The sequence below is a fragment of the Trachypithecus francoisi genome, unplaced genomic scaffold (genome assembly GCF_009764315.1).
Source record: "Trachypithecus francoisi isolate TF-2019V2 unplaced genomic scaffold, Tfra_2.0 Contig01461, whole genome shotgun sequence".
NCBI lineage: Eukaryota > Metazoa > Chordata > Mammalia > Primates > Cercopithecidae > Trachypithecus > Trachypithecus francoisi.
In genome coordinates, this window is record NW_022681433.1 from 11,562,511 (window position 1) to 11,582,418 (window position 19,908).

The following is a 19,908-nucleotide window of genomic DNA, read 5'->3' on the forward strand; positions in this document are numbered from 1 at the left end:
AACCAACCCAAATGTCCATCAATGATAGACTGGATTAAGAAAATGTGGCACATATACACCATGAAATACTATGCAGCCGTAAAAAAGGATGAGTTCATGTCCTTTGTAGGGACATGGATAAAGCTGGAAACCATCATTCTCAGCAAACTGTCTCAAGGACAAAAAACCAAACACCGCATGTTCTCACTCATAGGTGGGAATTGAGCAATGAGAGCACTTGGACACAGGAAGGGGAACATCACACACCGGGGCCTGTCGTGGGGTGGGGGGATGGGGAAGGGGTAGCATTGGGAGATATACCTAATGGAAATGATGAGTTGATGGGTGCAGCACACCAATATGGCACATGTTTACATATGTAACAAACCTGCACGTTGTGCACATGTACCCTAGAACTTAAAGTATAATAAAAAATAAATACATTTCTAATGTGCTTTAATTATAATATTTTTATCAGTGATTTAGAACATAATCTTCACTCTTTTTCTTCGAATCTCCTCTCTTCTCTTACTCCCTGAAGCAAATTCTGCCAAATAAAAGACTGCCATTTGCTCAGCCACCTGGAAGTCCTTTCTGAGCCTAGATCAGAACTCTGCCCTCCGATGTGTCCCATTCTCCGAGCAGATTTTACTCCCTCATGTCAGTCACAGTCAAGGGTTTGACTTCACTTCCTATTAACCCTGTTTTTAGCACCAGGAAGAAGGATATCAGACATATTCTTTCTTTTATGAAAGTCTAGTTTCACTCCACATTACCCAAAAGTCCTCTATATGGTACATCTTAAATTTGTAAAGCAATCTTATCTGAATCTCAGTGTCTTTCTCTAGGTACGGTTTTTATGTTGTTGGATATGTTTTATTAACTGTTTATAATTTACACTTTCTCATGTGGTTTTGTGTACAATTAGATGGCAAGAAAGAGATAATGGCTATGGGAAATTTATGGATACATCTATGCACATAAAGGCATCATTCTCTATCCCATGTAGCACCATCACAGCCATTTAAAACACTTGAATCATTCTTGGGTAACTAGATTGTGATTTTAAACAGCTCAGAAGTGACATTTTATTTATTAATTCAACAAATAATTATTCAGTGTCTACTATGTGTTAGGGACTGTCCTAGACACTCATCTATCAGCCTTAAACTTTTAAATGATCTATTTCTAACATCTACATTTCCTTTTGCTTTATCCTTTCAATAGTATTCTGACATGAATCTAACCTTTTCTTGGCATCATGGGGCTGGAGACAACACGGTGGGTTGAAAAGGCACTGTGTTGGAAGTCAGGAGAACTGGACTCTAGCTTTAGTTTTACTAAAAATGGTTTGTGGGACCCTACATATTTCTTTTCAGGTTGTTTTATGTAAAAGTTCCTTGTAAACTGTAGAATGCCATAAACATTTAAAGCACCATCATTATGGACATTCATTTTAATACAGGTAATAATACACGTATTTCTTCAGTAACAACTAAAATATGTGGAATTGTTTGCCCTTTGCTAAATGGACCAAGATTTCAGAGCTTTTAACATGTGTATATATGTGTGTATGAAGCAAAGTTGGGTAAATTGTGGGTGAGGGGACTGGAAGAGACTCACCACTCTTGCAGATTTATTCTGGAGAGAGGTAGAGTGAATTTTCGTACTGTTTTCCTTCTATTTTCAGAAAGACTTGTAGGGATAAGCTGTCTTTTAAAAAATGTGATCATGCTAAAGGAAAGCCTGTAATTTTAAAGCTTTTCCTTTTGTTTTGTGCAGTTCAACAGTAATGACCTTGAATAGAAAGCCCTTTGTTTAGCAAAGAATTCATATTTTGGATATGCAAAGGTAGACCTAAAACTTAGTTTGAGGCAAGGGTGAAGAACAAAACTATTCTGCAGAAGGACTGACAGAATTTGGAGGTAGGAGACTGGCAGTCAGAGCAGGTAGAATGTGTATATGTTTGTGTGTGTAGTGGGGGGTGCGTCTGTGCCTAAGAGAAAAACCCAGGAAGATGGAAACAATGTAGGCCTAACATAGAGGTAGAAATGGCTGAATGAGCTTTTAGAATATTTTATTTAAATATTAAGCTGTAATCCTTCATTATCCTCAACTATCAGTACAAATCTACCATAAACAGTAGCTCTGTGTTCATAATGATAATGGCGTTTGAGGAACAATGCACCCCTCCTCTAAGACTCCCTCTGCTATGCTGATGTGTTGGTGGAAGGAACATATTGAGGGAAGACTAAGACCTGTCGTCCAAGCAGTTGAGGCTGGCAGAAGCCCAGAGCCAGGGATCAGGGGAGAAAGAAAGATGCTCACAGAACAGGAACTCATTTAGCCAATTGTAAATCTCCTGAAATTCCAAAGAAATATTGGAAAGACTTCTGTACATTATATGCTATAAGTAAGGTGAGGGTTTGAGTCATTTACATTTTAATTTTAAAAGACGACATGATCACGTAAAATATTATGAATTAATATAGATAACAATGTATGTACTGACAAAATTAAACATAAATCGTATTTACATATGTCCTATTTACACATGTCCTATTTACACAAGGTCTCTTTTTTGAAAAAAGGATATATTTACATCATGTCCTATTTACACAAGGTCTCTTTTTTAAAAAAAGGACATATTTACATCATGTCCTATTTACACAAGGTCTGTTTTTTAAAAGAACAGTTGTTAAAGACACAGATGTAAAAAATATTTTTTTCTCCTTTACCAGAGGTAAGTCCTTTCTTGAAATAGGAGTACAGTCATGCACCACTTAACGAAGTTTTTTTTTGTCAATGACAGGCCACGTATTTGACAGTGGTTCCATAGGATTATAATGCCATGTTTTAACCATATCTTTTCTATGTTTGAATATGTTTAGATACACAAATACTTACTATTGCATTACAATTGCCTACAATATGCAATACAGAAATATTCTGTACAGGTTTGTAGCCTAGGAGCAATAGACTGTGCCATATATCCTAGGTATGTAGTTGGCTGTCCCATCGAAGTTTGTGGAAATAGATTCTGTGATATTTGCACACTGATGAAACTGCCTAACAACACATTTCTCTGAATATATTCCAGACTTTAAGTGATGCATGACTGTATATCATTACCATGTATTGGATATATACAGGATATATCATTTTGTATATTTTAAAGCTTTAAATCGATGATATATTGTACACAATCTTCTGTAACTTTATTTTTCATCAGTATTATGTCTTGACATTTATCTATTTTGATACATAAGATCATTTTAACTGTTCTATGATAATTGATTGAACAAACCATAGTTTATTAATCTATATTCCTACTACAGGACAGTTATTTCCACTTTTTTTTGAGATGGAGTCTTGCCAGGCTGGAGTGCAGGGCATGATCTTGGCTTATTGCAACCTCCGCCTCCCCATTCAAGCATTCTCCTGCCTCCGCCCCCGGAGTAGCTGGGACTACAGGCGTGCAGCACCTCACCACTTTTGTGCTGCTACAGTGTGGCTATATATATATATATTTTGAGACAGTCCTGTCCTGTCGCCCAGGCTGGAATACAATTGCATGATCTCAGCTCACTGCAACCTACATCTCCTGGGTTCAAGTCATTCTCCTGCCTCAGCCTCCTCAGTAGCTGGGTAAATTACAGGCACCTACCACCACGCCCGGCTACTTTTTGTAGAGACTGGCTAATTTTTGTATTTTCACCATGTTGGCCAGACTGGTCTTGAACTCCTGACCTCAGGTGATCCCCTGCCTCAGCCTCCCAAAGTGCTGGGATTACAGGCATGAGCCACTGCATCCAGTCTGCATAGAAGGTCTTAATGCCTAATGAAAATGATTTCCCCTTGATTTTTTTTTCACAATTATATCTGCCATTCTTGACTTCTTGGTCTTCCATATAAGGGAGAGTCAGCTTTTGAAAATTCTATGTAGTTTCCAGTTTGGATTTTGATTGGAATTACATCTTTTATGATTTTCAACACATTTCCTTTTTTTTTTTTTTTTTTTGGTAGATTTGGGGTCTCACTATTTTTCCCAGGCTGGTCTCAAATTCCTGAACTCAAGAAATACATACTCTCATCTCACCCTCCCAAAGTGTTGGGATTACGGGTATGAACCACCACCCTTGGCTAAAGTTTCGGTTTCTATCATAAGGTCTTGAATATCATTGCAATTTGCAATTTAATACTGGATATCTTATAATTTGCTGCTATTATAAATAGTTCTTTTGTTAATCACATTCTCTAAAAGTTTGATTTGATTTTACTTACTGATTTTATGCCTAGCAAACGTACTGAACTCTTTTTTTAATACTAATAGTTTATAGACTTTCTCAAATTTTTCTATTGAATCAGTTGCATAGTCAATGAATACTAAGAGTCTTCTTTCTTTCTTTTACTTGTTTTTAAATCCTTATGTATTTTTTTCTCTTGCTTATTGTATGGCCTAAGACATCCAGCACAACTTTGAACAGCAGGCCTTCTTGACTTATTCCTGACTTGTGAAGAAATGGTTGTAATACTTCCCATTAATTACATTGTCCTAAAAATAACCCTTTTATCATGTCAAGAAAGTTTGCTTTCTTTAGAAAGAAAGTTTGTTATTTTATCTTTCTGCCTCTATTCTTTATGGTTTCCTCATGTCTAGTGTAATTTTTCTTTGACTGAATATAATCTGCTTTGTAAAGTATCCATTGAGTCATTACTTTTAATAAATATGTTTTTTATTCAAGAAGTTCTTTCCCCCCCAGCTTTACTGAGCTATGACTGACAAATAAAAAGTTAAGTATCTTTCAGGTTTATAACATAATGTTTTGTGCATATTTATTGTGAAATGATCACCTCAGTCAAGCTAATTAACATATACATTACCTCACATAGTTTCCTTCAAGTCTGCTGTTTCTTTTTTATTTTCTGCCTGAACTATCCATTCTTGAAAATGAGGTGTTGAAGTCTCTACTAGTATTATATTACTGTTTGTTTTTCCCTCAGCTCTGTTAATATTTGCTTTGTATGTTTAGTTGCTCTGACTTTGGGTGCATATATATTTATAATTGTTATAGCTTCTTGATGAACTGACCTCTTTATTATTATATAATGTCCTCTTTATCTTTTGTGACAGTATTTGAGTTAAAATCTGTTTTGGCTGACATAAGTGTAGGCACCCCTGCTCTCTGTTGTTTACCATTTGCATGGAATATACTTTTTCATTCCTTCCCTTTCGGCCTATGTTTGTTCTTTAAAGATAAAATGGGTCTCTTGTAGGTAGCATATAGTTGGATTAAAAGAATCCATTCAGCTGTTCTATGTCTTTTGACTGAAGAATTTAATCTATTTACATTTAAAGTAATTATTGATAGGTAAAGACTTTCTATTGACATTTTATTCATTGTTTTCTGATTGTTTTGTAGTTCCTTTCTTCCATTCTTGCTATCTACATTTGTGATATGATGATATTTTTGGAGGGTTATGCTTTGATTCTTTTTTCTTTATCTTTTGTATATCTACTATAGTTTTTGTTTGGTTTTGTTTGGTGTGGGATTACCATGGGGCTTCCATAAAACATTTTATACTTACAGTAGTCTATTTTAAGCTGGGAACAACTTCATTTCAACCGCATACAAAAGCATTACACTTTCACTTCTCATCTCCTTATATGTTATTTTAATGATGTCATAATTTATATATTTTATACTGCATATATTCATTAATTCATTATTGTAGCTATAGTTATTTTTAATACTTTCATCTTTTAATTCTTATACTGAGGTTGAAAGTCCTTTGAACACCACTACTACAATATTATTCTGAATTTGACTATATTCTTACCTTTACAGTGCATTTTATACTTTCACATGTTTTCATGTTTTAGTTAGTATTCTTTTGTTTCAACTAGAAAGACTCCTTTTAGCATTTATTGTAAGGCAGGTCTTGTGGTGATGAACTTCCTCAGCTTTTGTTTGTCTGGGAGTCTTTATCTCTCCTTTATTTCTGGGCTGCTTTGCTGGGTATAGTATTTTGGTTAGCAGCTTCTGTCTTTCAGTACTTTTATTATATCAACCCACCCTCTCCTGGTCTGCAAAGGTTTTGTGAGAAATCAACTGATAGTCTTATGGAAGTATGCATGTATGTGATAAATAGCTTTTCTCTAGCTGCTTTCAAAGTTCTTACTTTATTTTTCACTTTTGAGAATATGATTATAATATTATAATATGTTTTGGTGAAAATCTCTTTATGTTTAATTATTTGGGGTTCTTTGGGCTTCAAGGATCTGAATGTTCATTTACATATCCAGATTTGGAAAGTGTTCTGACATTATTTCTGTAAATATGCTGTTTATTTTACTTTCTCTGTTCTTTCTCAAACTCCTATAATGCATATATTGGTTCTGTTGATGCTGTCCCATAAGTCTCATAAGCTTTTTTCATTTTTTTAAAGCATTTATTCCTCTAACTGAATAATTTCCCACAATCTGTTTTCGAACTCACTGACTCTCTTCTGTTTGATCAGGTTCTGCCACTGAAGATCTCTATGGACTTTTTTTAGTTCAGTCATTGTATTCTTCAGCCCCAGAATTTATGTTTGACTTTTTATGGCTTCTATCTCTTTGTTGAACTTCTCGTTTTGTTCATATATTGTTTTCCTGATTTCATTTTGTTGTCTGTGTTCTAGTATAACTGACTGAACTTCTTTAAGATGATTGTTTTGAAATATTTGTCACATAGTTTCTAGATCTCGAATTCTTTAGGGTCAGTTACTAGTGCTTTATTTTTTTCCTTTGTTGGTATCAAGTTCCCCTGATTGTTTGTGATCATTGTGGATTTACGTTGGTGTCTGTGCATTTGAGGAAGTAGGCATCTCTTGCAGTCTTTGCAACTGACTGCAGCGTGGAAAACTGTTTACAAATCAGCCTGTCCAGGGATTCAGGCTGGAACAGCTGGTGAGGCCTATGAGCAGGTTTGCTGCTGGAGTCCTTGGGTAGGCTGTCTTGGTGACTGATCTGTGGGCATTTGGGCCTGATACCTTGGTCCATAAGACATGGGCCTGGTTCTGGGGCAGTCCTGGAGCCTCCATTTGTGGAAGGTGTACTGGAGCTGAGGTAGGTTTTTATGGAATCTGGGTGCTTAAGGGCTGGCCTGGGGGCATTGTAGGGCTGGCCTGTTGTTGGAGTGGGCTTGGAGCTATGGGGGCTGGCCTGGCTCTAAGGTTCACTGGGGCTGGTCTAGTCCTGTGGTCTGTGGCAAAGTTGGGTGATCACTCTCCTTCCCCCACACAGATGGTATCTCTCTCTGTGCATGCTGCACAGGGTTGGGTCATGGGTGAATGATATGGGTAATATGAAACTGTCTTTCTTTCCCTCTTCAATGTGTCTTTTCTTATTTCTGTGTTCCACCCAGGTGCCATAACCTTTCACCTGGGTTCCTTAGCTCTTGTGAAGGTATCTTCATGCATGGATGGTAGTTCAAATTGATGTTTCTTTGAAAGGTGAGTGCTGAAAACTCCTATTCTGTGCTATCTTGTTAATGTCACTCCCAGATATTCTGGTTTTTAAGGCATTATTCACAGAGTTGTGTTCATTTTATGGTTTCAATTTCTTTTTTAATTCTTAAATGTTCTTGAAGAATGTATTTTATAGATTTTAGCAGATATTTCTATTACCTGAAATTTTTTGTTTTGTTTTAATTTGGTTTTGGTTTTGATTCCCATCATAATTTTTATGTGTTTGTTGAATCTCACTTATGGTAGATTATTTCCTCAAGATTTACTAACTTGGGATTATGAATTCATCCTCTGTGAGACATTATCTGTGCAAGTCTATAAAGGCTAATATAAGGATATAACATTCTGGGAGGACTGAGCTGGGGATATGTGGTTTAGAGAAGGTTATGTTTGCTTCTTCCAATTACAACAGAGGTATCATATTCTAAGGTAAATTTTTAGGTAAATTTCTTGGCTTGGGAGTTTATAGACCACAGAAAGGCTAAATTTGTGGTGCAAATCCAAATGGATGTCACACACACACATACATGTATACACACATACTCATATATGTGCATACATACTTTCTTAAAATATCTGAGCTTAAAAATAAGAATATAGGCCAGGCACAGTGGCTCACACCTGTAGTCCCAGCACTTTGGGAGGCCGAGATGGGTGGATCTCTTGAGGTTAGGAGTTTGAGACAAGCCTGGCCAGCATGGCAAAACGTCATCTCTACAAAAAATTCAAAAATTAGCTGGGCGTAGTGGCAGGAGCTGTAATCCCAGCTACTTAAGAGGCTAAGGCATGAGAATCACTTGAACCTGGGAGGTGGAGGCAGCCTGAGTGACAGTGAGTGAGACTCCATCTCAAAACAATGAAAAATAAATAAATAAAATAGGAAAATAATCTTGTTAAAATTACATGTGAATTATAGAAAAATGGGTCCTGAGTAGATAAGGATCTCTGCGATGACTGAAATTTATGAGATCAAGACGTATCTATCACTTGTTGAATAATTAATGAGTTTTAGGCTATGTGCTAGAGTATACTTGTTTACTTAAAACTTCCAGTAGGCCGGGCGCGGTGGCTCAAGCCTGTAATCCCAGCACTTTGGGAGGCCGAGACGGGCGGATCACGAGGTCAGGAGATCGAGACCATCCTGGCTAACACGGTGAAACCCCGTCTCTACTAAAAAATACAAAAAAACTAGCCGGGCGAGGTGGCGGGCGCCTGTAGTCCCAGCTACTCGGGAGGCTGAGGCAGGAGAATGGCGTGAACCCGGGAGGCGGAGCTTGTAGTGAGCTGAGATCCGGCCACTGCACTCCAGCCTGGGCGACAGAGCGAGACTCCATCTCAAAAAAAAAAAACAAAAACAAAAACAAAAAAAACTTCCAGTAATTTTGTGAAGTGGTTATTATTTTTTATATTTTAAAGATGAAGAAACTGAGAATAAATGGTAGCATCAGGCTATTTTACTCAAATGTCACCTCTTACTAAATACATTCATTGCTGTTTCTCTTCCTCTGACAATAATTCTCTTACTTCCCTGATTTATTTTTTCCTTTAGAACTTCTCATCCTCTACTGTATTATAAATTTTCCTTTATTATTGTTTGTCCCACCTGCTCCCCAAGAATGAAAGCTCCATTTAGACAGGTTTATGTTTTTACTGTTTTTTTTTATTACCTAGAATATTTCCTCACATAGTGAGTACTCAATAAATATTTGTGAATGAATGAATAATTCAAATGAGATGCTCTGTGCTTTTTTCTATACACATCCTACTTCTAAACTTTAATTTATGAATCTGCGACAACTGTTTGTCTTTAGTTCCTTAAAGGCCTTTAAAAATAGTGGGTTTTTTTTTCGAGTTAACTGTGTTCTGAGAAGGTGAGGTTGCCAAATAAATTAATTCCAATGTGTGAGGTGTTTCTGTGTATGTTTGTGTCTGTGAAAGCACGCACTTATGAATAAATAATGCTCGACTTCCAGCAAATTAAATGCTGTTTGAAAGCATATGGCAATATATAAAATGCTATTCAGGTGGGATGTATTGATATTATTATTCTGTTGCTATATGAGGGTTGTCAGCAAGTTAGACCCATGTTACCACGTTAGGGCACTTTCAGCAAGCTGAAAGCATAAAAATGAATGTTATCAATCAGCTTACTTTCTTATGTGCTCAATATAAGTGTCCATCTTACTTTTGACCTCCATCCTGTCTTCACACTGCCTACACAGAGAGAGGCACAAACACTGCCTACACAGGGAAAGAGAGAGAACAATAGAAATATAGAGGTAGGACAGAGACCAGGAGGCGAGAAAGCAGACTTAGAGATAGATAAAGAGGTATGTATGTGTGTTTGTGTGTGTGTATAGTATGTGGTGAGAGAACAAAAGAAAAAGGATCAGAAATGTCAGCAAAGTATTTGAAAGAGAGAGTAGGAAGAAGAGTAAAGATATTGCAATAAGAAAGAATGTGCTATGAATAAAATTGATAAGACTAGTAAACATGCAAGACTTAATATCTGAAGGCAAATCTACAGAAGTTCTACAGTTATGTTGCTATGGCTGTTGACTTAGTCTGTTTGTGTTGCTGTAACAGAATACCTGATGCTGGGTAATGTATAAAGAAAAGAGATTTATTTGGCTCACAGTTCTGCAGGCTGCACAAGAAGCATGGCACCAGCATCTGCTTCTAGTAAGGGCCTCAGGCTGTTTTCACTGCTAGTGGAAGGCAAAGGGGAGATGGTCTGTGCAGAAATCACACGGCAATAATGGAGGCAAGAAGGGGAGGGAGGTGCCAGACTCTTTTAACAAAAAGCCCCTGTGAGAACAAATACAGTGAGAACTCACTACCTCAAGAATGGCACTAAGCAATTCATGAGAAATCCACCCTCATTACTCAGACTCCTCCCATCAGGCCCCACCTCCAACACTGAGGATCAAATTTTAATACTAGACTTGACAGAGCCAAAAGAAATGTATACAAACCATAACATTCCACCCTTGGCCCCCAAATCTCACGTCTTTCTCATATTGCAAAATGCAATCATCCCATCCTAATAATCCTGGAAAGTCTTAATCTATTCCAGCATCAACTCAGAAGTCCAAAGTCTCACCTGAGACTCAAGGCAAGTTCCTTTCAGCTGTGAGCCAGTAATATCTAAATAAGGGTTTTACTCCCAAGGTACAATTGTGATACAGGCAGGAAAACAATGGTAGTACAGGAAAACAATCCCATTCCAAGAGGGAGAAACTGGCCAAAAGAAAAGGGTAACAGGCTCACACACAAGTCTGAAACCCAGCAGGACAGACATTAATCTCTAAATCTCCAAAATCATATTCCTTGTCTTCATGTCCCACATCTTAGGCACAGTGGTGTGAGGGGTGGGTTCCCAAGGCCTTGGGCAGCCTCATCCTCAAGGCTTTGCTGGGCAGAGCCCATGTGGCTGCTCTCTCACGGGTTGAAGTTTAATGCTTGTTGCTTTTTTAGGCTGAGATTGCATCATGTTGGTGACTCCATAATTCTGGGGTCTGGAGTGCTGTGGCCCTGCTTTCATGGCTCCATTAGGCAGTGCCTTGGTAAAGTGCTCTCTGCAGGGCTCCAACTCCACATTTATGCTCTGCATTGCCTTGGTTGAGTCTCTGGGGGCTCTCTGGGATGCTTCTGCCTGAGCATCCAGACTTTTAGATACATCCTCTGAAATCTAGGTGGAAGCTGCCAAGCCTCCCCAACTCTTACATTCTGCACACCTTCAGACTGAACAGCATGTGGAAGATGCCAAGGCTTCCAGCTGGAGTGGCAGACCACGTAGCATCTGGGGCCTTTTGAGCTGTGGCAGAGATTCAGGGAATATACTTCAGAGGTCAGCAGCACCTCAGGCCATTTCCCCAAAACCATTCTGTCCTCCTAGGCCTCTGGAGCTGTGATGGGAGGGGCAGCCTCAAATATTTCTGAAATAATTTTGGGTCCTTTTTTCCATTGTCTTTACTATAAGCACCTGGCTCCATTTTATCCACACCGATTGCTCTAGCAAGTGGTTGCTCTGCAGCATCTTTGGATTCCTCATCTGAAAATATTCTTTCCTTTTTGAACATGCAGCCAGGCTGTGAACTTTCCAAATTTTTATGCTCTGCTTTCTTTTTAATGATAATTTCCAACTTTAGTTCATTCCTTTACTCTTATGTCTGATTGTAAGCTATTAAAAGCAGCCATGCCACACCTTGAATGCTTTGCTGCTTAGAAATTTCTTCTGCCAGATACTCTAAGACATCACTTTTAAGTTTGACCTTCCATGAAACCCAAGGGGACAAACACCATGCAGCAAGTTCCTTACTAGGTGTGATGAGGGTGACTTTTGCTCTAGAGCCCAATAAGTTTCTCATTTCCATCTGAGACTTCCTCAGTATAGCCTTTTCTGTCTATATTTCTATCAGCATTTTGGTCACTACCGTTTAACCAGTGTCTAAGAAGTTCCAAACTTTCCCTTGTCTTTTTATCTGCTTCTAAGCTTTGTAAACTCTTCCAACCTCTGCCTATTACCTACTTCCAAAATGGCTTCCACATTTTCATGTGTCTTTATAGCAACACTCCACTCTTCAGTACCAGTTTTCTGTTTTAGCCCACTTATGTTGCTATAAAGGAATATCTGAGGCTGGGTAATTTGTAAAGAAAAGCGGTTTATTTGGCTCACCATTCTGCAGGCTGTACAAGAAACATGGCAGCAGCATCTGCTTCTGGGGAGGAACTCAGCCTGCTTCCAGTCATTGTGGAACATGAAGGGGAGCCAACATATGCCAGAATCACATGGCAAGAGTAAAGGCAAGTGGAGGTGGCAGACACTTTAAAAATAAGCAGCTCTTGTGGGAACTAATAGAGCAGGAACTTACCCACTTGAGAGAATGGCAATAAACCATGCATGAGGGATCTGCCCCCATAATCCAAAGACCTCCTGCCAGAGCCCATCTTCAACATTAGGGATCACATATCAACATGAGACTTAGTGGGGCCAAACAAACCATATTCAAACCATAGCAGTTGTTTTCTTGAGGTGTGATTTTACCTGCCCTTGGAGACGATCTTGTTGGATAGCGTGTCTGGCTCCAGGTGGCTTCACAAGGCTCATTTGTTGAATGAATAAATGAATGAGTAGATGACAACAGAATTTTAGATGATTGCATTTTGGCGGGATTCACTTTCTTAAAAATCTTATTACTTTTGAGTTATGTATTCTGTCCAACCCTTTTCTTACTGACTTACAAAGAGCAGGGCTGGAGAGAAATAAGAAATTCAAAGGAAGTGAGGAACCAAGAATATGTAAGGGAGAGCATGAAATACAGAAGGTTGGATGATGACAACCAAAAGATTTTCTGTTTCAAAGCAATGGAATAATCCAGCTCTCTAGGGTTATTGCCTGTGACATAAAAGCAAGAAAGATGCATCAGTTAATATCACTGCCTAAAACAACCATCAAGTGAATTGAGGTTTTTACTCCACTACTCAGTGCTTCTTTAGTAGGGTCTGTGAAACTTTTCCTTAAGATCACCTTCTAGATTTCATGCTTTTAGTTGACATGTTTATGCCTTATGATTTGGTCCAGGAAAAAAATAAAGAAACAATGAGAAGTTTATGTAAGCTGAGGTCTTGGACTGAAAATAACAGAATTGAGAGGAAATGTGGACCCACTAGGGTTCTCATCTCTGCTCTTCAGCCTGGGCCACTTATTTATTTTAACCTTTTGGAATTTTCTATCCTGTTTAATAAAAATCCCCTCTCCCAAATTTAGGTGGGTCTTGAACCCGTTTGTTAAATATATAAAAATCTATCGCTTTTAGATGCATTTGTGAGAATAGCCTATTCTTATCAGGGAGGATAGAAATTTCAACAACATTATTATATAAGTATATATAACTTTTTTTTTTTTTGAGGTAAAGTTTCACTCTTGTTGCCCAGGCTGGAGTGCAATAGCGTGATCTCGGCTCACTACAACCTCTGCCTCCCAGGTTCAAGTGATTCTCTTGCCTCAGCCTCCCAAGTATCTGAGATTACAGTTGCCTGCCACCAGGCCTGGCTAATTTTTGTATTTTTAGTAGAGATGAGGTTTCACCATGTTGACCAGCTGGTCTCAAAGTCCTGACCTCAGGTGATCCAATGGCCTTGGCCTCCCAAAGTGCTGGGATTGCAGATGTGAACCACCGCGCCCAGCCATAAATACTTTTGGGCCAGGGTTTCACTTTGTTACTCAGGCTGGAGTACAGTGGTACCATCATGGCTCACTGCAGCCTCGACCTCCTGGGCTCAGGTGATCCTTCCACCTCAGCCTCCTGGGTAGCTGGGACTATGGGGAGTGAGCACCATGCTGTCTATTTTTTTTTTTTTTTTTTGTACTTTTTTTGTAGAGATAGAGTTTCACCATGTTGCCTAGGGTGGTCTCGAACTCCTGGGCTCATGCGATCCACCCACCTTTGCCTTCCAAAGTGCTGGGATTACAGGTGCTAGCCACCGGATGCCTGCCGCAGCAAAACTTATTGTATAATTTGTGGATCAGATTAAAAAGTGAGTGTAAAGATTTAGTAAGAGAAGTCAAAATAAGCTCACTCTAGTTGTATTTATGTTTTTAAAAGAGAGTTTTTTACAAATGAACTTATCTATGACAGGTTAAAGTCAGGGAGATCTGTATGGAAGGCAAAGATCAGGGAGCCCAGAGTAAAACTCTAGAAATTTCTACATAAGTTTAAGGGCCAAGAGGAGAAAGAGGGAAGTCCATAAAGATGTGAGAAGAAAGAGCCAGGGAAGTGGTTGAGAACAGAAATGAGTGGTATCCTTCGTTCCAAGAGAGGAGTTTAGAGATTGAGAAAATGGGCAGCAAGCGACTAATTCTCCAGGGAGGTGAAGTAGCTGAAGAAAGGAAAATACTCATTGGATTGTCGTCCTGGTGACCTTAAGGAGGACAACAGGCTCCCACAGAAGTCTGAAACCCAGCAGGGCAGACATTAATCTTTAATGTGGTGTGGTGGTGTGGTGGTGTGGTGAGTATGGAAGCCGCATTCAGTTGGTTGAGAAGTCAAAGTGAGGTAAGATGTTGATGACAAAGAGCTTATCAGTATTTCAAAATGTTTAGCTGTAAAGAGCATTTGAGAACAAGACAGAAGCTATAAGAGGGTGTCAGGTGGTAGGAATGTCTTTTTAGGTGTGAGATATTTGAGCATTGAGAGCTGAGGGGAAAGAGCGAGTAGTAAGGAAGAGAAGTTGATGATACACAGGAAAGAGTGTGTTGCTGATGGTGCAAGACTTGAGGTAGGCATCAACCTTGGTTAAGAACCACATGTTCTATCCTGGTTCTATGGGGAAATTAAACAGTTATCTCTTTATCCTACAACACTTTTCCCAGGAATATACCCACTCATACATACTAGACATTCCTGTGCATTTACGTCTGGTTTAGCGAATAATGTAGGCAGTAGTAGACCTACACTTGTGTGAAGAGACCAGTCTGTGATCTGTGGTAAAACGATTGCATGTTAATCTTCCTGATCTCTGCATTCCTAAATTTTGCTAGCAATAGGTAACCTAATTTTTATGTGGTACTTACTGTTGTTCTTTGGCAAGCTGCCATGGTTTAGAAAAGTTGTTCTTTGGCAAGCTGCCATGGTTTAGAAAAATGTCATGGTTCATTGCCTGCGGTTTGCTTCAGCTTTCTTTTCACCGCAGAATGGGGTCCTGTAAGCCTCCCCTCAAAGGACTGGATTTCTGAACATTGGTGCCCTTTGCATTGACTCTTCGTGAACAACGTGTAATATCCCAGGGGAATTGAGAATGGAATGATCTTTGCACTTGATGTAAATTTTTAGATGCTTACCACTTGGACCTTTAACATGTGGTTTTATCCACAAAACAGATTTTGAGAGACAGGGGACCAGACATCTGTTTATGTGATTTGATCTTAAGGAAAGTCAGTTACAGATAAGTGAAGAGACATAAAGATATTTGTCTGAGGTCATGTAAGCAGTTGATGGTTGAACTAAACCTACAGCTCCAGCCCCCTGACTTTTGACCTCTGTTTGCTTACCTTAAATGTGTGTTGCCTATAGCAGGAAAGGGTATGGTTTCCATTAAAAATCATTGCTGAATCAAACACCCTAGCATCATGAATTCTGAAATTTGTGAAACCAGTAAAAGCATTATTGATTCTCAGGTGGTCTAGAAGTAATTTCTTCTTATATTGAAGCCACTTGTGAGCTTATAACTCAAAATAGTTACGAGTTTGCTTAGAGCTTAGAGGTAAGAAATGTCACCATGGGCTTCAGACAGCAGAAGGTTCACATTTCTGGATGTGCAGTTTTGTAACTTGGCCTTGTTGTTCACAATTTCTTCATTTGTAATTTATTTCTCCCATATGTGGGATGTGGGGAAATATCCTGAAGACAATTCTAATGAAATACATTGAGTAATAGGTTCTATTAGTTTATAGGGATTTAGGAAGTATTTCTCAAGGACTTTGAAGTCTCCTACTGAAAAGCCCTTTAGAAAGAGAATAGTCTAATTTCATTTCATTTTCCTGGCTCAAAAATGAATATGATCATTACTAACTATGCATCTTACATCTTGCATAAACAGAATGTCAGAAAACTGACATATAAACAGGCAAATATATATGCAGATAAATATAGAGATCTTTGTAATGGCTCTCCCTTTCTTTATTCACCAGGGTAAGGGAATAAGGAAATACAAATTCTTATCTTTAATATTTTGTTTCTTGAGTGAAGTTGTCTAAGGCAACTTTGTATATGCCCATTTATGCTACATTGAAAACAATGAAAAAGAAATGTGCCTTACATGTATTTCTGGTTAATTTTGGAAGATTTCTGTCAGCTCCCCTTGGGACGTTTATAAAATAATAGGTTAGATATGATTGGCGACACACTATGGTTTCTCCTTTCTATCACGTGCGCTCTTGGGAGCTCTGTATTGCTTACTAACTTGAGGATGATAAAGTAAGTCTTTACCTCGGGTGAGATAAAGTCTTGAAACTGTAGCATGAGCAAATCTGTAGCAAATCACCAAATATGAACTCAATTTGGCACCAGGGTCATCCTTAAGAGATAAACCTTGGGGTGATGGGCCTGCTTTTGTGGCTTCATGATGCAATGGAGACCTGCTGAATGGAGCTGCAGAGCTGGTGTCGGGTAGGGTTGGAGAAAGATGATAGTGCTACCTGTACATAAAGCTCAAATAAATGTAATTTCTCCTAAAGCTCCTGACCATCGAGAGGCATTTCAGCAACTGCAATTGACATGAACTCTTTTGATAGAATAGTTTATGTCGATTGCAATTTCTGAAATAGCCTATTGAATGAAAAAAAAAAAAAAGCCGTGAAAGCTATGAACAAAAGCCTCTAGGATGAAACAAAGCTATGTAAACAATCTTACTGATGTCTAATACAAATTAAACACATACCCTTTTTCTGTACACTCGTCTGAAGCTACGTATTGACTTTTTAGGGTATTTTTTCTTATCCTCTTCAAGACATCAGTTATATACAGTTGCATAGTTAGCATGTGGAGCAGATGATTTGCCCACACTCTCTCCCACTCAGAGATGGCACCGTCTATGGCCTCTGAAATTCTGCAGTGACGTTTAATTGATGTTTATATTGTCATGGAAAATGGTTCATGAACACAGGTGATATTTTCATAACCACACAGAAATACCGTGTTTAGAAAGCAGGCTTGGCCTAGCACAAAAGTTCTCACTCAATCCAGGTTAAAGACTATTATTTACTAAAATAATACATATTTCTAATGCTTTTCTACTTGTAGAGCAGTACAGAATAAGACTGTAAATCACCAAGCTATCAGATATGAAGTGCATGCTATTTGTTGGCATATTGCTGACCTATGCAGAGCTTCCATTTTTCCATACAGCTGCCACCTTCCCCAAAGCATCTGGTCGTGTGCCTCTTCTCATGCCCACTCACTGCACTACAGCAAAGTGTAGGCTCTTACAAACCATGGTTCCCAAAGACTTGGTTCATGGACCACGGATGATGCTTTTCAAGAACGGGAGACACATATTGGTGCTAAAATTACAATACTCTAGGCTCACGGTCTACCCCTTATTTATGTTCCTGGTGTTAGAAAATGTATTAGGAAATAAATCATAAGATGATCAAGGACTGGCAAAGACATTTAATAAAATGTCAGCAAACCTGGAAAACAAGTGAGGATGCAATTCATCATACTGAAGAGACAAGATGGAGAAAAATTTAAAGCCATAAGGGAAAGGGCAGCATAGTCAATGAGTGGGAACATTATTTCTAGAATCCTAATGAAAATAGTTTATTATACATGAGAAATATCTTACTTGATCAAAATGAAGGAACTCAAGTTATGATTTTAGTCAACGGTGAGTAGGAACAAGTAAATTACCAGAATGGCTGGGACCCATGAACTCTGCATTTCTTTCTCTTCCGGATGCTACTGGATAAAGGGTGTCCATTTAATATGTAATAGGAGGTGTTGTGCTGGTCTTAGTCAGCTGCTTACATTTTATCTCATTAAAGGAACTCAGAATGAAGTGAACAGTGAAGAAATTAAGTAACTGCCTCATACTGTGGCAAAAGGGGAAGAGAAAGAAAAATGTAGGATGTGTCTTGTGAACTGAAACACTGTGTTTCCTGGCTGTATTCTTTATCAGGAGAAACATGCTTAACAGTCAATAAACTCCATCCATGGTCTTTGTTAAGCTTAAAATAATAGATGGACAAATGCAAAACGTAATTTTATTTACACGATTCTCATTTTCACATATAATTTTTTTCAGTTTCGTTTTCAAAACACAACCCCAAACTTAGTTGCTTTTTTGTTAAAAACAATGAGAACAAAACCAATGTGAGTATGCAAACAGTCCCAAATAAAGCTACAATTCTTGAATCCCCTTTAACACTTCTTATCTGCATATTTTATGAAAGCAGAACTTGCCAGCAATAGGGATACTGCTCTAAATAAATTATACTTTAAGAATATTAAAGTGTAGTTTTTTGGCAGTGAAGATGTCCAATTTTGCTTTGTGCCCTGGGCAACCTTAAGAAAAATATCTTAAGAATTCATCTTTTCTGACATTAAATAAAATCCAAAAGGTGAATGGTATTAGGCTTCATCAGTGTGACTCTCTGGTCATAGATTAGACATGGTAACCTGATCTGAAGTTCTGTTTTCAAAGTGCCTACTCCACCGGCCTTCACAGAGGAGGACTTCGGGTAGATGAATATTTTGGAAATCCTTTGCTATCAATCCAGCAGGATGCTGACGGTTTTATTTGATATCGAAAAAGCAAGGAAAGAGATGTTAGACTTCTGTTATTATGGCCACGCTGGAATCAGATGTTGTGAGTGTTTCTATTTCATGGACAGTGCAACCCGATGTGAAAGACCACACAGTGCCATCCTGTGGTCATTTGTTGGTGGGTTGTGATGGTTAGCTAGAGATCAGCCGCACCTCAACCCATTATATACAAATTCACATGTGCTTTTCAGGCATGTCGGTGAGGAGAGGAACCTTTGGTGCTGTCCTCAGCACGATTGGTAGATAGTACAGCTGCCATTGGAATGCAGTGACGGGAGCCATTCTGCTGTGCTCTCTGTGCAGAAAGGCTTGCCGTTGGTAAAGATGAAAAGCATTGCAGAGATCATCTTCCAAAAGCTGTCCCCTGTTTTAGGTAGTCCACTGAAAGTCCAGTGATCCAAAATGATTGCTAGGAAACTGGTTTCATTATACTGTCTCCAAGTGTTATTTTGTTCAAAACCCCAAGTTTCAGGGACGAGGAGTCATCTATCCACACAATGGATGTAGATAAACTTTTTTTTTTAATTTTGAAAATTGATTTCCTCCGATGTTTGTGCAGCAGCTGTTTCAACTTGTCCTTAAAAAAGCTGGTTGTGAGAGTATAGAGGATCGGATTCAAAGCACTGTTAACTGGAAGGAAAAAAATCACTATCCAGGAAGTCATTGTGTCTGGAAAAGGAAGCAAAGTGTGAAAAAAAAGTTGAAGTTTTAAATAGACATAACATACAAATAACACTTTGCAGTCAATGCTGTTTATGAGAGGGAGACATAGTACATTTTAAGTTTTCTCTCACCTGAAGGAAAATCTCTTTGTTGGAAGAGCACAGAAGCTATGAATTCAAGGTCTTAACGATTTAACTTTTCTGAGTTTCAGTAAATAATGTGAAGGTCATTGTGATATTAAAAGGAAATATGTGAAAACATTTTGTAAACCATAAATTGCTGTATAATGCATTTTTTCCCTATTTTATCGCCTTCCTTTATAGGAAAATAAAAAAATAAAGAAATAATCTTTAGTCAATAGAGTGGGGTTCAGGAAACTTCTGGTCCAAGAGCCAGATCTGACCTTGGTCTTATCTCCGTCCAGTTC

At 38.4% G+C, this 19,908-nt stretch overlaps 1 protein-coding gene and 1 long non-coding RNA gene across 3 annotated transcripts in view; one reads left to right on the plus strand and one right to left on the minus strand.

Annotated features, from left to right (window-relative positions):
• Window positions 1–19,908, plus strand: part of LOC117097696 — a 162,424-nt gene that overhangs the window by 22,944 nt on the left and 119,572 nt on the right. The window lies entirely within an intron of this gene.
• The window catches only part of RXFP2 (relaxin family peptide receptor 2), a 73,358-nt gene continuing 71,692 nt past the window's right edge, over window positions 18,243–19,908 (minus strand). The window contains exon 18 of one of the 2 annotated variants that reach the window (XM_033235779.1): window positions 18,243–19,487. In XM_033235779.1, coding sequence (XP_033091670.1) covers window positions 19,228–19,487 — 260 coding nt within the window. In that variant the 3' untranslated portion in view covers window positions 18,243–19,227. The remainder of the gene's footprint in view (window positions 19,488–19,908) is intronic. The other variant, XM_033235788.1, reaches the window with a different exon arrangement.